Source organism: Schistocerca nitens, chromosome 5, assembly GCF_023898315.1.
Source record: "Schistocerca nitens isolate TAMUIC-IGC-003100 chromosome 5, iqSchNite1.1, whole genome shotgun sequence".
NCBI lineage: Eukaryota > Metazoa > Arthropoda > Insecta > Orthoptera > Acrididae > Schistocerca > Schistocerca nitens.
In genome coordinates, this window is record NC_064618.1 from 732,129,106 (window position 1) to 732,147,040 (window position 17,935).

The 17,935-nt window shown below is 41.2% G+C and overlaps 1 protein-coding gene across 5 annotated transcripts in view; it reads right to left on the minus strand.

Annotated features, from left to right (window-relative positions):
• Window positions 1-17,935, minus strand: part of LOC126259326 (condensin-2 complex subunit G2-like) — a 306,542-nt gene that overhangs the window by 59,661 nt on the left and 228,946 nt on the right. For all 5 annotated transcript variants that reach the window (XM_049956017.1, XM_049956015.1, XM_049956013.1 and 2 more), the window contains 4 exons: window positions 12,391-12,599; window positions 6,863-7,050; window positions 6,352-6,495; window positions 6,117-6,260 (listed from right to left, as the gene is read on the minus strand). In XM_049956017.1, coding sequence (XP_049811974.1) covers window positions 6,117-6,260; window positions 6,352-6,495; window positions 6,863-7,050; window positions 12,391-12,599 — 685 coding nt within the window. The remainder of the gene's footprint in view (window positions 1-6,116; window positions 6,261-6,351; window positions 6,496-6,862; window positions 7,051-12,390; window positions 12,600-17,935) is intronic.

Consider the following 17,935-nt stretch of genomic DNA (forward strand, 5'->3'; position numbering starts at 1 on the left):
GAATGAAATTATTTACTTACCTGCAAATACCTAGGCATGTTGATTTAAACATATAATATACACTGCTTCACTCTTTCAGGTCTCCTGTAAATGTCAGTTTAAGTGCAGGCACCTTTCATATGACCATTAACTTAAGCTGTTTAAGGAATTCTACTCACTAAACGACACAGTGAAGCAAAGTAACTATGCAATGTCTCACATACATGTTTGTAAAGTGAAGAGGTGAAGATCAAAAGCATATAATGATAGCAGCAAAACTGCTCAGTTGTCTACTGAGGAAGGTGCAGGACAACTTGTCATCTCCAAGAAGAATAACGTAACTGTGTGTTACACATTGCCTGATGGTGAGGGAGATGTAGTAAGAGTGTGTAAAGGATCACTTATTGAGGTTCTTGCTTTGACCAAAAGAAGAGTTCAGACATTAACAGTTGATACAGAGTGGTGAGATTGTATATGAAGAAAAGCGAGGAAATAAGACAAAACACCAGAAATATACAGAAGATGAAAAGCTGGTTGTTGCTCATATTAACACCACACCAAGACAAGAAAGCCACTATTCAAGGGAAAAATCGGGTGACACACAATACTTAAGTGAAGACGTGACTGTTTATCATTTATTTAAGGAATTTCAAAGGCAATATGAAGACACTTAACATTACATAATGCTTCTATGCATAAGTCTTTAAAGACAAACTCCCCAAGCTAAAATTTCATCATTTGCCAAGTGACACTTGTTCTACATGTGACCTTCTTAAAGCCAAATTGAGGTGTGATCCCAATAATAAAGACAACAAATTGCAGCTAGAACGCCATCACCGAAAAGCAAAGAAAGCTACGGATTCCATGAAAGCTGACACAATCGAGAGTCAAGGGCCTAACTTTGAAGTATGTACAGCTGCAATGGATTTGCAAAAAGTGATTTATCTTTCTTCATTAAGGCACAGTGAAATGCACTATTTACGACAGCTCTCAAATTACAACTTTTGCATTCAAGTTGGTGATAATCAAACTGGTCACATGTTTCTCTGACATTATGCCCTATGTGGCAGGGGTGGGAATGAAACTGCTTGCTATGTGCACAAAGCTTTTACTTCAACACTTAGTTGTAAAAATAAACTATTAATGTGGAGAGCTGTGGGCAGAACAAAAACAAGATGATGATGTTTCTGTGGGTTTACCTTACAGCAAAGGGTTATTTTAAGGAGGAGGAGGAGGAGGAGGAGGAGGAGGTTAGCGTTTAACGTCTCGTCGACAACGAGGTCATTAGAGACGGAGAGCAAGCTCAGGTTAGGGAAGCATGGGGAAGGAAATTGGCCGTACCCTTTCAAAGGAACCATCCTGGCATTTGCCTGAAACGATTTACGGAAATCACGGAAAACCTAAATCAGGATGGCTCGAGACGGGATTGAACCGTCGTCCTCCCGAATGCGAGTCTAGTGTGCTAACCACTGCGCCACCCCCTGGGATTGGAGTGACTCCTTACCCTCTCCCTTAAAACCCAAATCCTTTCGTCTTTCCCTCTCCTTCCCTCTTTCCTGATGAAGCACACTTGGGTTGCAAAGGCTTGAAATTTGTTTGTGTGTTTTTTATTGTTTATATTGTCTCTATCAACATACCAATGCTTTCGTTTGGTAAGTTACAGCTTCTTTGTTTTTAGATATATTTTTCCCACGTGGAATGTCTCCCTCTATTATATGAATACTTGCAAGTTTTACTAAACACACAAAAGGTGAGGACTTTTATTCCAAACTTGTTCAAATACAACAAAAGTTTGCCAGTTAGAATTTAATGTTATTTCCTCAGTTGTTTCATAAAACCGCCAATTTTTAAGCAGAGTATGACTGTTGTAGTTGTTTGCACATAGTTTCTCACATATCCCTGCACTAGCACCAAGAGTGAAACTGCACTAGCACCAAGAGTCAAATGTCACGTGATTGTTCGAGCAAGGTCAATACCGTATTGAGCGCATCGGCTTACTGGGAAATCTCAAGCTGACTTTGAATGCAAGCATTGTTTGTGAAGCCCCACCCTTCTGGATTGTTCGAAATAAATTTGTATCAAACCTCAATAGCCAAAACTTCATCTTTAAATGAAAGGTGACCCCTATATTAATCTCTTAAACAATGTAAAAATGTTGACCTCAGTAGTAACAGAGTAATCTGCGAATATAAACTCGACCTCATATTTTTTGAATGACAAATCTGGAAAAAAACGTAAGCAAAGAAGGGAAAGCTGAAAGGTGGAAGGAGTACCATACATTCTGGACTAATCCACGCATGTTTTTCCTGAATTTCAGGGCAAAAAAACTGGGGTGTGCAGATTATTCGAAACAAGGTTGGTACTGATCTGCCTCCAACAATAGACCCCATTACACTACTGCATTGTTGTGGCCCAAGTCTGTGACACGTTAGTAGCACATTAGAAGTGAAGTATTAACAATGTCTTTTAAGCTTGTTAATTATGGCTACAAGTTCTTGTTATTTCTCATACACTGCAAAAGAAAAACTGAAAATTATTGAATGAAAAAATCAAATGGCTGGATTTGTCCCAGATTTGTGAGTGGGTGAAAAGGTGTGGGACTCCATTCCACAAACATTAGTGGAAAATCCTTCAAAAAATATAGTGTCACAAATCCACTGGATGGAACAGAGGATGACACTCTGTGGGAAGATGGTGATGACAAGTATTCTCCTGCTAGTGATGACAATGAACGTGATGAGGAATAGGGAGGTAAGGGAGCATATGTACTGACTAAAATATTTTATTGCACATATTACATTCTTAAACATGGTAATTTGCATTTCTTTTTCTTGCTATTGCAGGTAGGCCTAGACCCCCCCAGCTGGCGGGGTTAATGTAACCCGGCCGCCTAATAGGCCAGATGGCAGGCCCGCTGGCCAGCCAGCTGTATGCTGCTGAATCGGTTGCATTTTAATGATTCATCAACTTGTACAACAGCATGTGAAGAGTATGACATGGTTCTTCAAATCAATTGATATTATATGTCATTTTGAACCCATCATTACATTAAAACAAATCATAGCAAGAAAAAAATTATTTTCCCTCCCTCAAAATTAGGATGCGCAGATTATTCGAGGGCACAAATCATTCGAGTATATACATTATATAGAGGATCTACATAAGGGAGGTGAACTTGAAAGCAGTATTATAGAAGTGGACGTACATGAAGATGAAATGGGAAATATGATAACGCAAGAAGAATTTGATGAAGCTCTGAAAGATCTGATCTCAGTCAAAACAAGGCCCCGGGAGTAGACAATATTCCATCAGAACTAGTGATAGCCTTGGGAGAGCCAGCCATGATAAAACTTTTCCATTTGGCATGCAAGATGTAAAAGACTGGTGAAATATCTTCAGACTTCAAGAATTCCAAAGGAAGCAGTTGCTGGCATGTATGAAAATTACTGAACAATCAGTTTAATAAGTCATGGTTTCAAAATACTAACATGAATTCTTTACAGAAGAATGGAAAAACTGGCAGAAACACACCTACATTTATAGCATTTGTGGACTTGGACAAAGCTTCTGACAGTGTTGACTGGAATACTCTCTTTGACATTCTGAAGGTAGCAGGGGTAAAATACAGGAAGCGAATTGCTATTTAAAACTTGTACAGAAACAAGATGGGCATGAATGGGAAGCAGTAGTTGGGAAGGGAGTGAGACAGGATTGTAAACCATCCCAGATGTTATTCAATATGTACATTGAACAAGAAGTAAAGGAAACCAAAGAAAAATTTGGAGCAGGAATTACAGTTAAGGGAAAAGAAATAAAAACTTGGTTTGCCAATGACATTGTAATTCCGGCAGAGACAGCAAGGGACTTGAAAGAGCAGTTGAACGGAATGGACAATATCTTGAGAGGAGGATATAAGATGAACATCAACAAAAGCAAAACAAGGAAAATACACTCCTGGAAATGGAAAAAAGAACACATTGACACCGGTGTGTCAGACCCACCATACTTGCTCCGGACACTGCGAGAGGGCTGTACAAGCAATGATCACACGCACGGCACAGCGGACACACCAGGAACCGCGGTGTTGGCCGTCGAATGGCGCTAGCTGCGTAGCATTTGTGCACCGCCGCCGTCAGTGTCAGCCAGTTTGCCGTGGCATACGGAGCTCCATCGCAGTCTTTAACACTGGTAGCATGCCGCGACAGCGTGGACGTGAACCGTATGTGCAGTTGACGGACTTTGAGCGAGGGCGTATAGTGGGCATGCGGGAGGCCGGGTGGACGTACCGCCGAATTGCTCAACACGTGGGGCGTGAGGTCTCTACAGTACATCGATGTTGTCGCCAGTGGTCGGCGGAAGGTGCACGTGCCCGTCGACCTGGGACCGCAGCGACGCACGGATGCACACCAAGACCGTAGGATCCTACGCGGTGCCGTAGGGGACCGCACCGCCACTTCCCAGCAAATTAGGGACACTGTTGCTCTTGGGGTATCGGCGAGGACCATTCGCAACCGTCTCCATGAAGCTGGGCTACGGTCCCGCACACCGTTAGGCCATCTTCCGCTCACGCCCCAACATCGTGCAGCCCGCCTCCAGTGGTGTCGCGACAGGCGTGAATGGAGGGACGAATGGAGACGTGTCGTCTTCAGCGATGAGAGTCGCTTCTGCCTTGGTGCCAATGATGGTCGTATGCGTGTTTGGCGCCGTGCAGGTGAGCGCCACAATCAGGACTGCATACGACCGAGGCACACAGGGCCAACACCCGGCATCATGGTGTGGGGAGTGATCTCCTACACTGGCCGTACACCACTGGTGATCGTCGAGGTGACACTGAATAGTGCACGGTACATCCAAACCGTCATCGAACCCATCGTTCTACCATTCCTATACCGGCAAGGGAACTTGCTGTTCCAACAGGACAATGCACGTCCGCATGTATCCCGTGCCACCCAACGTGCTCTAGAAGGTGTAAGTCAACTACCCTGGCCAGCAAGATCTCCGGATCTGTCCCCCATTGAGCATGTTTGGGACTGGATGAAGCGTCGCCTCACGCGGTCTGCACGTCCAGCACGAACGCTGGTTCAACTGAGGCGCCAAGTGGAAATGGCATGGCAAGCCGTTCCACAGGACTACATCCAGCATCTCTACGATCGTCTCCATGGGAGAATAGCAGCCTGCATTGCTGCGAAAGGTGGATATACACTGTACTAGTGTCGACATTGTGCATGCTCTGTTGCCTGTGTCTATGTGCCTGTGGTTCTGTCAGTGTGATCATGTGATGTATCTGACCCCAGGAATGTGTCAATAAAGTTCCCCTTCCTGGGACAATGAATTCACGGTGTTCTTATTTCAATTTCCAGGAGTGTAGAATGTAATTGAATTAAATCATCAGGTGATGCTACAAGAATTAGATTAGGAAATGAGACACTTAAAGTAGTTTGCTATTTGGGCAGCAAAATAACTGATGAAGGCCAAAGTAGTGAGGATATAAAATATTTTCTGGCAATGACAAGAAAAGCACTTCTGAAGAAGAGAAATTTGTAAACATCAAATACAGATTTAAGTGTTACGAAGTCTTTTCTGAAGGTATCTGTCTGGAGTGTAGCCATGTATGGAAGTGAAACACGCATGATAAACAGATTAGATAAAAAGAGAAAAGTAGCTTTTGAAATTTAGTGCTATGGAAGAATGCTGAAGCTTAGATGGGTCGATCATGTAGCTAATGAGGAGGTACTGATTAGAATTGGGAATACAAAGAATTTGCAGGGCAACTTGACCACAAGAAGTGATTGGTTGATAGGACACATTCTGAGACATCAACGGATCACCAACTTGGGAGAAAGTGTGGGTGATAAAAACCGTAGCGGGAGACCAAGAGGTGAATACAGTAAGCAGATTCAGAAGATGTAAGTTGCAGTAGTTACTTGGAGATGAAAAAGCTCACACAAGATAGAGTAGCATGGAGAGCTGCATCAAACCAGTCTTCAGAGGGAAGACCCCAACAACAACAAGTGCCATCATGATTTATTTTACTAATAGGCAAATTTGATAATATTTCACACAAATAAGAAAACCTCATTTTATCTCTGAAGATTAATATTACTTTCTTATTTATTATGTAGTCATCTGTTGCTCACCTCTTGATATTCTCTGGAGATATTCCTCTCAAGTGCTTGAAACATCATTTCTGCAAGAATTTTGTTGTTATAGAAAGATGTCACAAGCTGAGATGCTACGTATGGCAGATCCTGTACCTTCTTCAAGACTGCTATATTTTCTAGCTGCAAAAATGGTCAAATTAATGCTTAAGCATTGACTAACAAAAGAAACCACCTTTAAACATATTTCATCATTAGGTGCACTTGTCCTTACCAGTCCTGCATCTTTCTTCATTATTACTAAAATTGCAGTAACAAATTTGTTGAACGTTTTAACAAACAAATCATTCGAAACGCCAAACATTTTTGACAGTAACATCAGTGTATTAATCATTGCTGTTCTTGTTTCAGGAAAATTCTGTAAGATAAAAAATATGGTCAGAGAGGACTGTCAAGCTAATACAATTATTAGCATACAATATTTCAAAATCTCCACAGGAACTATTACTCTGTAAAACTAAATGTGTGTGTGTGTGTGTGTGTGTGTGTGTGTGTGTGTGTGTGTGTGTGTTTGTGTTAACATTAAGGAATGTCTGAGTCACACACATTACAGGGTTGTGAATTCCACACAACAAACTTGCATCCTAGCACTGATGGCAATGTGTGAATGTGCTCGTCTAAGGTGAGATGAGAATTTCTATTAACTACTGGAATTACATAATTATTCTGTTTTGTACAAAGCTTAGCAAAAATGGAAACTTATGTTTGCTACACAAAAGTATTACCTCAATATGTAATTTCAGGCCTTCTTTAGAAAATGCCAGATCTGTCAGGGACGCAACACAGTCCCCCAGTAAATTAGCTACAGTATAGAAAAGCATCGATAAGTTCTTTCCACTCAGGATCTTCTTATAACAGTCGGAAATATGATGCATCACTCCACAAGCAGAGTAGACAAACATTACCCTACAACCTGCAAGGTTACAAATCAACCAACATTTAAAATAAGAATTAAGTTGTGCCATATTAGCATAGCATAAATTTTATGAATACTAGCAATTTGTGATGCTTACACTAATAGTACAAGTCTAATAGTCTACCAGTGTTTTAAACAATAGTCAAAAAAGCAATATTAATGTGCCCAATACTTTCAATAACACCACTAATCCTTTAACATCAAAGGTGAGGATTGACAATGGAGGAGAGCAGAAACTTGTGTAAACATATCAAGTTTGAAGGTACAAGGGTAGATTGAAGATTGAAGTAAACCTGAAGACTTTACCACAATAGTAATGAAAAGCATGGGTAGCTTTTCCCCACTCAGGATCTTCTTTAATAGCCAGAAAACTGACCTCTTCACTGTACTTACATGCCACCCAACATTCATCTGCAAATGAGTGGCCGCATGTCCACAGAAGATGAATGGACAAATCAGATGCAAAGTTAAATAAGTTACATCTATCAATACCACCTTGTATAAATGGAGGGGAAGGGGATAGATAATGGTTGGTTGGTTGATTTAGTGGGGCGTTGTGGGGTGGTTGGGTCCAACGACAGACTCACAAACAGCACACCGCCAAAGCCCTCTTGGCCGCCAGTATTTAGCTCAGAGTCAGGCAGCACATAGCGACCAGAATAGTGCACATAACGGACTTGTACGTCACCAGTAGTGGGGCTAATGTAGACTATTACGAAGAGCTTGTACCCCAATAACTAGCTTAAGTTAAAAAGCTTTCTTATTATATGAATAAAGAACCCAGTTAATACATGCATGCAGTTTGTGTTATAGAAAGATGATAACGGCCACCAAACAACATCCTCTCCTTGTTTTTGGTGGTACAGCTCTATAGGGACAACAAGATGTCACAAAAATTGGCAAAAAGTATAATTCAGTTCAGATTTTGCTTGGTTCTCTTGTGTTTTGGCTTGCAGGGGTGCTTATTTCTCATTGCTAATTTCCTGTTGTATTCTTGCATGTATTCCAAGAGGGGAGCCACAGCACTAATCAAATTTCTCTTTTCAGCAGCTTTGCCTGCTTTTTTCTATAACGTATTTGTGTAAACCATGGCTACCCCACCCCCTGCAGCTGTGCCTCAGCTGCAGGTGGCCAATGTGATGGCTCTAATACAAATTTTTCAGTTTCAGAAGCAACAAATTGTTGCCCTACTAGTGATGGTACAACAATCTCTGGTGGCACAAGCCACGTCGGCCGCACAACAACCGACTGACTGACTAGCCTAACAAGTGCCACTGACCAGCATGCCAACATTCCGGCAATTTCACAACACATAAGAGGAATGGCTCGAATACCTGACACAGTTCCAAGCACATTGTGAAGTTCATTGAGTTCAAGGTACTGTGAAGCTACAATACTTTCTATCGACTGCAGAGTCCCCAGTGTTCAGGTTAATACAAAAACTATTCTCCATTGTGTCTCCCAATTAATTCAGTTATGACAAAGTAATTGCTGCATTAACTCAATATTATGGCCAGCCAGTCCAAGTAGCTCCAACCAGATATCAGTTCTTTTGCTTGCAGAAAAAGCCGGAACAGATGTACTGTCAGAGGTACACAGAATTAATAGGCATGGTCACGGAGTGCAAATTTATGTGTAGTTGTGGCAACTTTTACAATGACTTAATGATTTGGAATGCAATAACATTCAATGTCCCAGATAGTAGAATACAGGAACAGATCCTAAAGTACTCTGATCCATCACTTTCTCAAGTATTACAAATCTTAGAGCAGTATGATTCGAATGAAACAGCGGCCGATAAGTTTGACCAGGCCCCGATTTGTCGGGTCGAGTCGCCCCTTGCTCGCGACCGCCCCATTTAGCCACAACGAGCACATACACAGCCATGTGGACAGCCACATGGACAGATAAACAGGCCTGTGAACTTAGTGAAGTCTTGTGCTCAATGTTTCGCTCACCATAAAAGACAAGACTGCCCGCTACGTAACGCAAAGTGTTACACATGTGAAAAAAAAAGGCCATGTCCAAGCAGTTTGTTTGCATTGACACAAAAACGCCAATTTTGTCCGCTCTCAGAAAAACAGGCCTGTGCACCTGCAGTGAATGTTGTGTTTTCCAAACCAACAACAGGTTCTGACAAAAGTAAGACTAAGGTTGTGCCTCTTTCTCGCCCTAGTGCTGTGCAACAATGTTCTAACAAACTATTCGTCTCATTATGCATTGCTGGCCATCGTGTGTACTTTCAGTTAGACACAGGTGCCTCAGTAACATTGCTAAATCATGCCACGTGTGAACACTTAGGCTCACCATGCCTTTCTAAATCCAGCGAGCACCTTACTGCTTACAACAGACAGGAAATTCCAGTGCTTGGAAGGCGTAGTTTGCCTGACACTTACATATCTTTCACCAGGAAGTGAATTTTACTGTGTTGCAATCAAGAGACAGTGAGAACATAGTCGGTTTTGATGCCTTTGATTTGTTTGGACTTAGCATCCATGACAATGTACTTTCCATAACCACTTGTGATCCAAAAGACAGTGTCACTAGCTGGCTTACAGAATTTCCTGAACTATTTTCAGAAGGAATGGAAAAAGCTAATAACTTTGTACCACATGTTACACTGAAATACAATGCACAGCCTAAGTTTTTTTTGGGCCTGCCCTGTTCCAATTGCATTAAGAGACAAAGTAGCCAGTGAACTGAAAGAATTGCAAAATAATGGTGTACCTGCTCCCATTCACACTAGTCAGTGGGCAAGTACTGTAGTTTTGCTGCCTGAGCCTTCTGGTCGCAATCACATTTATGTTGACTTCAAGTCTACAGTCAACCCACAGGCAGTAGTTGACACTCATTCCTTACCTCACCTCGGGGAACTCATGGACAGGCTTGGTGCACGACATTAGTTTTCTAAGACAGATTTGTGTGATGCCTACTTGTAAATTCCATTGGATGAAGAATCACATAAAGTGTTTGTTGTAAATACACACTTAGGACTGTTCAAGTATTTGCATTTGCCCTTTGGCAGTGCTTCCGCACCCACCATTTTTCAATGTTACTTGGAACAGTTAACCACAAAAGTGCTATTTTATTCAAACTACCTTGACAATATTTTTGTCTCAGGTCGTACACCAGAGGAACACATTGCCAATTTGCATACTCTTTTTCAAGTGTTGTCAGAAGCAGGACTCATGTGTCATCTCGAAAAGTGTGACTTATTTCAAACTGAACTACAGTACTTAGGTAATGTGATAAGCAGTCAGGGTGTGCAACCCCTCCAACCTCATTTGCTTGCAACTGAGGCCTGCCTGTTCATCGCAATGTATCTGAACTGCAGTCAGTACTAGGCAAGATGACGCGCTACATTCGGTTCATACCAAACGCCACCCAGATCGCAGCTCCATTGCATCGCAAGAATGTACCTTTTGTGTGGACTAAAGACTGTCAAGATGCATTTCAGAAACTCAAAAATGCCTTGCTTAGTGACAGATGTTTAGTGCATTTTGATCCCGCGAAGCCAGTACTTTTGCAAGTCAAGCTTCTTCCTACAGAATCGGCACAGCGCTTTCGCACAAAATTGGTGCACAAGACAGACCTATTGCTTTTGCCTCAAAGTTGCTCACTCAAACTCAAGGCAATTATTCTCAAATAGAAAAAGAGGTATTGTGTATGGTGTGACCAAATTCCATCCGTATCTGTACGGACGCAAGTTCTATTTAGTGACAGATCAAAAGCCTTTGCAGTTATCTTTCATCTGTCACAGGCAGTTCCTAAACACACTGCTCAAAAATTGCAATGCTGGACTTAGTTGCTTTCACAGTATCAGTATGATGATATGTACACACCTACAGCAAAGCATGACAATGCAGATGCTCTATCTCGCCTTCAGATTGGCTCAGACTCTGATTTTGATGCATCTGCTGCATCTTGTAACCAAATACATGCGCAGGGCTCTGATTTGTTGGAATCTTTTCCTTTGCACCATAGAAAAATTGCACAGGTCACGGAAGTAGACCCATATCTCAAGATTTTGTTGCATTACATTCACACGTCTTGGCCTCGTTCACTGAACAGTCTCCAGAACTCAGTTGTGCGTCGATATTTTGCACATCAGCATAACCTTTCACTACAACACGATATGATTCTAGTTCAAAATAACAAAGGACAATTGCATGTGCTTATTCCCAAAGTGTGGCAAAAGGATGTGTTGCAATTGCTACACTAAGGAAATTGGGTAATTGTTTGCACAAAACAAATAGTGTGACAGCACTGTACTTGGCAGAGCCTGGATGCTCACATTGAACAGATGACGACATACTCCACTCCACCACAAACATTCTCAGCTTGGCCTAAGACTTACTCGCCATGACAATGAGTGCGCATTGACTTTGCAGATGCATTCTGGAACACTCGTCGGCTCATAGTGGTAGATTCTTTTAGCAAGTTTTCATTTGCGGTGCCTATGAACTCTACCACATCAGGAAGCACCAATCAAGCATTGTCCTCCCTATTTTGCATCCAAGGTTTGCGAGCCAAGCTTCACACCCGCCACACACAGGAACAGATGCTGAAACCCTTTCTCACTTCCTATCGCTTCCACCCACGATTCAGACCATCACCAGTGGAACTTCAGCACGTCTGATGCCGTCGGACACTGCTACACTTGCTACATCCAGCACAGCATCCGGCACCGCCAATGGTCCACAAGTATCACTTTGCACCATGCGATCTTGTTCTTTTCAGGGTTTATGGCAACCGTTGGCAGTGGGAAAGAGATGTGATCCAGGAACGCATTGGCTCTTCCATGTATTTGACTGCAAGTCTCAATGTTCTGCAGCGCCACCACCAGAACCAACTCCGCGCATGTCATTTGCCCTGTGATTCTGCTGGTTTTCTTCCCCCCGATTCATTGTCTGACAGGACCACGCAGCCTTCACAGCTGCCAGACGGTGCCACCAGGGCACCCCAGGAGAAGCAGATGGACAATACCCCCCCCCCCCCCATCCCACCAGTTACAGCCCAGTGGGAATAGCAGTTGCAGCTAGCTCAGGAACTGATGGAGTCATTTGGGTGAGAAAAATTTCCTTGTCATCTATACTGTCCTTCCTGGTTGCAAGTAACTTTCATCCCTTCCTTTGCCTGCAGAGTGGGATGATAACATCAAGTGCATAGTACCTGGATAGTTGTGGAACAAAACACAAAAGTAGTTCAAAGTGAGTGCAATAGGAATGGAAATAAAAGAACTCTAATAAATGATTCTGTATAAATCTTTTTGTCCTTACTTTACAGTTACACCTCATACTCTAGAGAGAGATATTTCCTTGTCATCATGCTTCTTACCAGTGCGAAGCAGCAGTTTGCATAGTCTTATCACTTTGAATGTGAGTTTCACTGAGGCTTGTCCAAGGAGTATCATATTTGCTCCCACTTTTAGAACTCCATTCAACAAACTGACTAAAAGAGGCCCAACAGAGTCAATAACCACCCATTCAACAGCAGTGTCATCATTTGTCAATGGGAATTCTTTTGGGAGACTCGATACCAATATCCTGAAACAGAAGAAGCTCTATTACACTTACATACTCTGCAGCAGCAGACAAAGTACAAAAAGAAACTAAAGAAATATAACTCCACACTAACTTAAGTTTTGCATAACAATACATATTAAATGAAAGGATGCACTCAAATCATAGATTCAATCATCAATAATTTCCATCTTCCTCTTTTCTTAAATGGCTCATACCTTATTTGAAATCAATATCTTGACACATCCAAAAACCACTGTTTCCTTGTCAAGTTATAACACTTCCAATTTTTTTCTAACAACTAATCATATGAAAACTGTGAAACTTTTGTCTCTTCTCAATGTAATCTCTCTGCAGCCATTCACATTTTTCCCACTGCCGACACTACGACTCCAAGGCTACTGTGAACACTTCTTGAGGAGTCTGGTATGACCACTGGAAAATTGCTGATGCAGTAGTGGCATGGGTAGTGAATGTGCTACAACAGAGAGTGTCTTTCATCGCCAGACACAGTCAAAAGTTACTAGGAACCAAGTCAGGTGAATAGGGAACATGAGAAAGCACTTCAAAGGTGCTGTTCACGAAAAAAAAAAAAAAAAACAAAAAAAAAAAACCTGCAGCTAGTATTTGCCTGATGCACTGGTGCATTGTCTCAATGAAAGAGCATGCACACATGCAGCCTTTTCTGGTCTTTTCATGCAATGCTAGAAGCAGCTTACTCATCAAAACATTTTGGTAGGATGTACCTGTCACAGTAGCACCCTTTGGAACACAATGAGTAAAGATTACATCATCGCTGTCCCAGAATGTGGCTACCATCATTTTTCCAACTTCTTCAAAGTCTTTTTGAGTGTGCATGCTTCTGTTGACTGGCACTTTGTTTCAGAATTGAAAAACAGCCTCCATGTCTCATCCACTGTCACAATCAATGAAAGAAAATCCCATTAATGCTATCATGAAGCATCAACATTGCCTGGCAATACATCATGCATGCAGCTGTGAGATCAACCGTCAGCATTTGTGGCACCCAATTGGAGAACACTCTTCACATTTTCAGATCTTCATGCAGGTTTATGTGCACAGATCCCACAGATATGCCAACTTCGGAGGCGATGTATTCCACACTCATTTGGCAGTCTTCCAAAATAACTTTGTCTACTCGCTCGATCATGTCATCAAACCACTGGGGCAAGACCAGTTCCTTGACAAATAATGATCTACCTGTTTGAACTGTAGCATCCACAAATGCATGTTACACAGATACATGACACCATCATCACATGTCTCACTCAACTGGCGATTAACTTCAATCAGTTTCACATAGCATAAATGGAGAATGATTACATGACTTTCTTGTAAGTATAATGTTACTATTTAAAGTAATGAACCATCTTCACTCTTACCACTGCCGCTCGAGATGTGTGTGCTGTACAGTGCTGCCATTTCTATCACGCATTCAGAAGAAATGCACATATATTTTAAAACAAACTACATGTTTCTGTTTCCAGGCCTAAGAAGAAGAAAAACATATCGGATGTGTTATAACTTGAATGCAACTCTTAGGATGTTAACTGCTTTGAGCATTAACATCAAATCATCACATACTTTAGTGGTGAAAACCGGGGTTTCCTTTACTCTTCATTTCCTTGTACAGTGTACCATAATGACAATCCAAGAATTTCTTTTATCTCATGCTGATGGAGAAGGAGGGTGGTATTGGGGGGAGGTGGGGGGGCGTGCCATAAAACGGAATGTCACTGACAATGTGAGATGGCTGGGAACTGAAAGGAAACAACAGAGGTTAAAAGAAATAAACTTGTGATACGTCAATGGAAAAATAACAGAATCGAATAATAACTACAAACGTTAATTTTATAGGTTTCCAAGTATTATTTAGTATTTTCTGGTGTTGATGAAGATTTTGTTTTAAAGGTACTCACTATGAATTTATCAGTCCATCCATCCTCATGAAATAAAAGGGAGAGAGGACTGCAAGCCAGTGCAGAGATGGCCACAGCTGGGAGTTCTCCAGGTCTAGCAACAGTGCGAAGAGGCACAACAACCCTCTCCCCTCAATCAATGTCATGGGTAAAGTAGCTTGCAGAGTGCGTTTAAAGTCAGTGTGTTTATGTCAGAAGGGTAAAAGACACTGAATGTATATAGACTGACAGAGGTAAAAAGTAGCTGTGTGCATTAGTTCAGGGACAAAGTTTAACAGGAGGTCTCCTCGGGCTAGAACTGCAATGAAAGGCAATCCCTCTTCACCAACCTCAAGAAGCAATGGGAGGTGACCAGCATTAAATTTTGTTATAAAATGCAGGCAGAGGCAGTTGCACTGTGAGACAGTGTATCTGAGATAATGAAGTATCCACGTTCAGCCCAAGAGGTACTGCCAATATGAGAGTATGGGGCACTGTTGGAGGTGCTCCACAGATAAAATGGGGATGGTCCGCTTGTTGCAGGATGATTCTGTGTGAGAGGCTGGTGTGGCCAGTGGGTAAGCAGCAAAAGACAATAGCTTCTTTTTGAGAAGTCTGGAGTGAAATTAACATTTTCATAGTAGTCTCTCTGCTCACAGTTTGCTGGGGTGTGCATAGTTTTTCATTCTCTTTTCCCAGAAATTCACATTACAATGACACCAATGTGTCCTCAGTGCCTGGTATTCCCAATTCTAATGTAGGCATTGTAGCTGCCTCATCATCCAGTCTGTCAGTGAGCTCGTTTCCTGGTAAGACCATGTGGCTGGGTGGTCAAAGTAAAGTGATGTAGGTTCCCACTCTGCGTAGCCCATATACTAAATTGTGGCTATTGGAGACTAGTATCTTCTGTGAATAGTACTGTGTTATCAGCTGTAGTCCACATCAGGAATCACTGCACATTATAAACTTCTAGGTAGCAAGTGTTCTGATGTGTTGTAGAGCTCTGGATATGGCTGTCAGTTCTGCATGCATTTGGTGGAGAGCATAGTTTGTAACCCACATTTATGTGTAGTCTTAACTGAAAGATAATTGACCTTTGAGCCATATGTGTACATCAATGTCAACTACAGTGCAAAAAATGTACAATGTGCTGTACATGTGAAATCCAGGGCTCAATGTGACTCGATACTACTTTGTATGCCTCAGTTTTTGTCGGTTCTTCTCAGAACAGCACATTTCATTCAACATTGTGAAGCGAAACTGCTTCTTCTGGCATTTATCGGTTGGTATGATTTTCTTCAGTTTGACAGAATACTAGTGGCCGTGGTGTTTATCCCTCACTACTTATTCATGATACAAAAGAAGTTTAAAGGTCCTAGGGCTGTTGAAATGGGACATGCAATCGAAAATGGACAGTCTCGTGACCTTTTTTTTGCAAGCCTTTAAAAATGAATGGGTACCACAATTGTTTTTCAAAGAGAAGGATGAGAATTGTCAACGCCTATTATGGAGTTGCAGATCACTAGGTGTTGCAAATATGCTACATGGTTACAACACCATGCACACAGAATTTAAAGATTTAGCTTGTGACGAACGAGCATAAAATTACAATGATAAACAGATGATGTGTATGACATTCACATCATCAAGTACTTTGGATTAAATTTGCAGGTAAGAAAGATGAGATTCAACTGGTGGTGCAAATAGCAGATTTTCTTAAGTCGCACAATTTATTAACTATCTGCTTCAACAGTTTTAGATGGAATTACACAAAGAGTGTGGAAACGTATATTACTGTGATGCATGTTGATTAAGTTGATGGGGCATGCCTGGATTGGTTTTTTAATTTAAGACCCTCCACTGTTGAACTTCTGAAAGAAGAAGGAAAGCTCTGAGCAAAATTAGAAGATCCCAAATGGACTGCAAACCTCACAGTTTCAGACAACTTGACTGTTCACCTGAGCAGACTTAGTAAGATATTGCAAGATGAGAAGCAACTTCTTTCTGATTTGGTGGCAAGAGTGGATGCATTTAAAAATAAAAACACACTGTAGAAGTGATGGCTTCTTACAAATAATATCATTCATTTCCCTAAGTTCTCTGGAATTTAAAAAAAAATGAATTTTTTAGAATTCATTGCAGTGTTGGAAGAAATACAGGAACAATTTTCTAGACTTTTCAAGGCAATGTCAATCTCGCATCTATTCTTGAGCTATTTCAGAGACCATCTGCCATTTCAGTTGATAGTGCCCCTGGGTATGTTAGAGGAAACTAATCAATCTGGAATGTAATCCCCACTTCAGAGGCAAATTATTTTACGTCACAACTGTCCATGAGTTCCATGGTTCTACATTAAATAAGTCACAATTATGTGGCAACTTGGGTGACAAACGCCTGCACAGCTTTCTGGTCTGTCTGTGTACCAATTTGTTGTACCAGATATAAATTTTATCGTGTCTTCAGTGAACCAAAAATAATTAAATAAGGGGGCAAACTTTGTTTTGTTTGTGATATATGTTACTGGGAAATACAGCCGTTGCAAGGTTGATGGAATTGTTACATATAATAAAATCTGATTAAAGCTACATGTGAAAGAAAAATTTATTCCACACATTTACTCCACACTGTAGAGACTATTTGTTTTTGCCTCTCTTTTTATATCTAAGTTTAAATATCATCATAACTTTACAGGGAACAACATGGCAAGCAAAATACTGCCAGTGTTATGCAATTGCAAACTCACTTTTATTTTTATTATTTATGTAAGTGCATTCTCTTGTACCAACAGTCACGGCCGTATAATATTCCTCTTCATGATCAGTTGTACATAATACTGCTCTTCATGATCAGTTGTAAAGTGGTCCAAAGTTCTGAATTTCCCAATTACTATAATACGAAACCCACCTGTATTCAGGCCATTCAGCATTCCTTGCATGGTTGCATTGCCACCCGAATACAACGCATTTCCAGTTTCCCTATCTTTCTGCTCAAACAATGTGGCATTGTAGTGTGCAGCCAAATGAGAGAGATACACTCCAATGCAAGACCTCCACTTCCTAAATGTTTATTTGACACTACAATAGTGAAACCATAGTCACAGTACACAAAATTTTTCTCTAAAAAAAGGGGTTACATTACCGGCTTCAACAAACTACATCGTCATTTTCAAATGTAAAACATTAGTTGGAGAATATATAGTGAGAATTATGACCACATTAGCAGTTTCAACAAACTACATTTTCAAATGTAAAACATCGGTTGGAGAATATATAATGGGAATTATGACCACACATCTGTCACAATTCCCATTACAGATTCTACAAAGTGTTTTACATTTGAAAATGATGATGCAGTTCGTTGAAACTGGTAATGTAACCCCTTTTTTAAAGGGATATTTTATGTACTGTGACTATGGCTTCACTATTGAAGTGTCAAATGGTT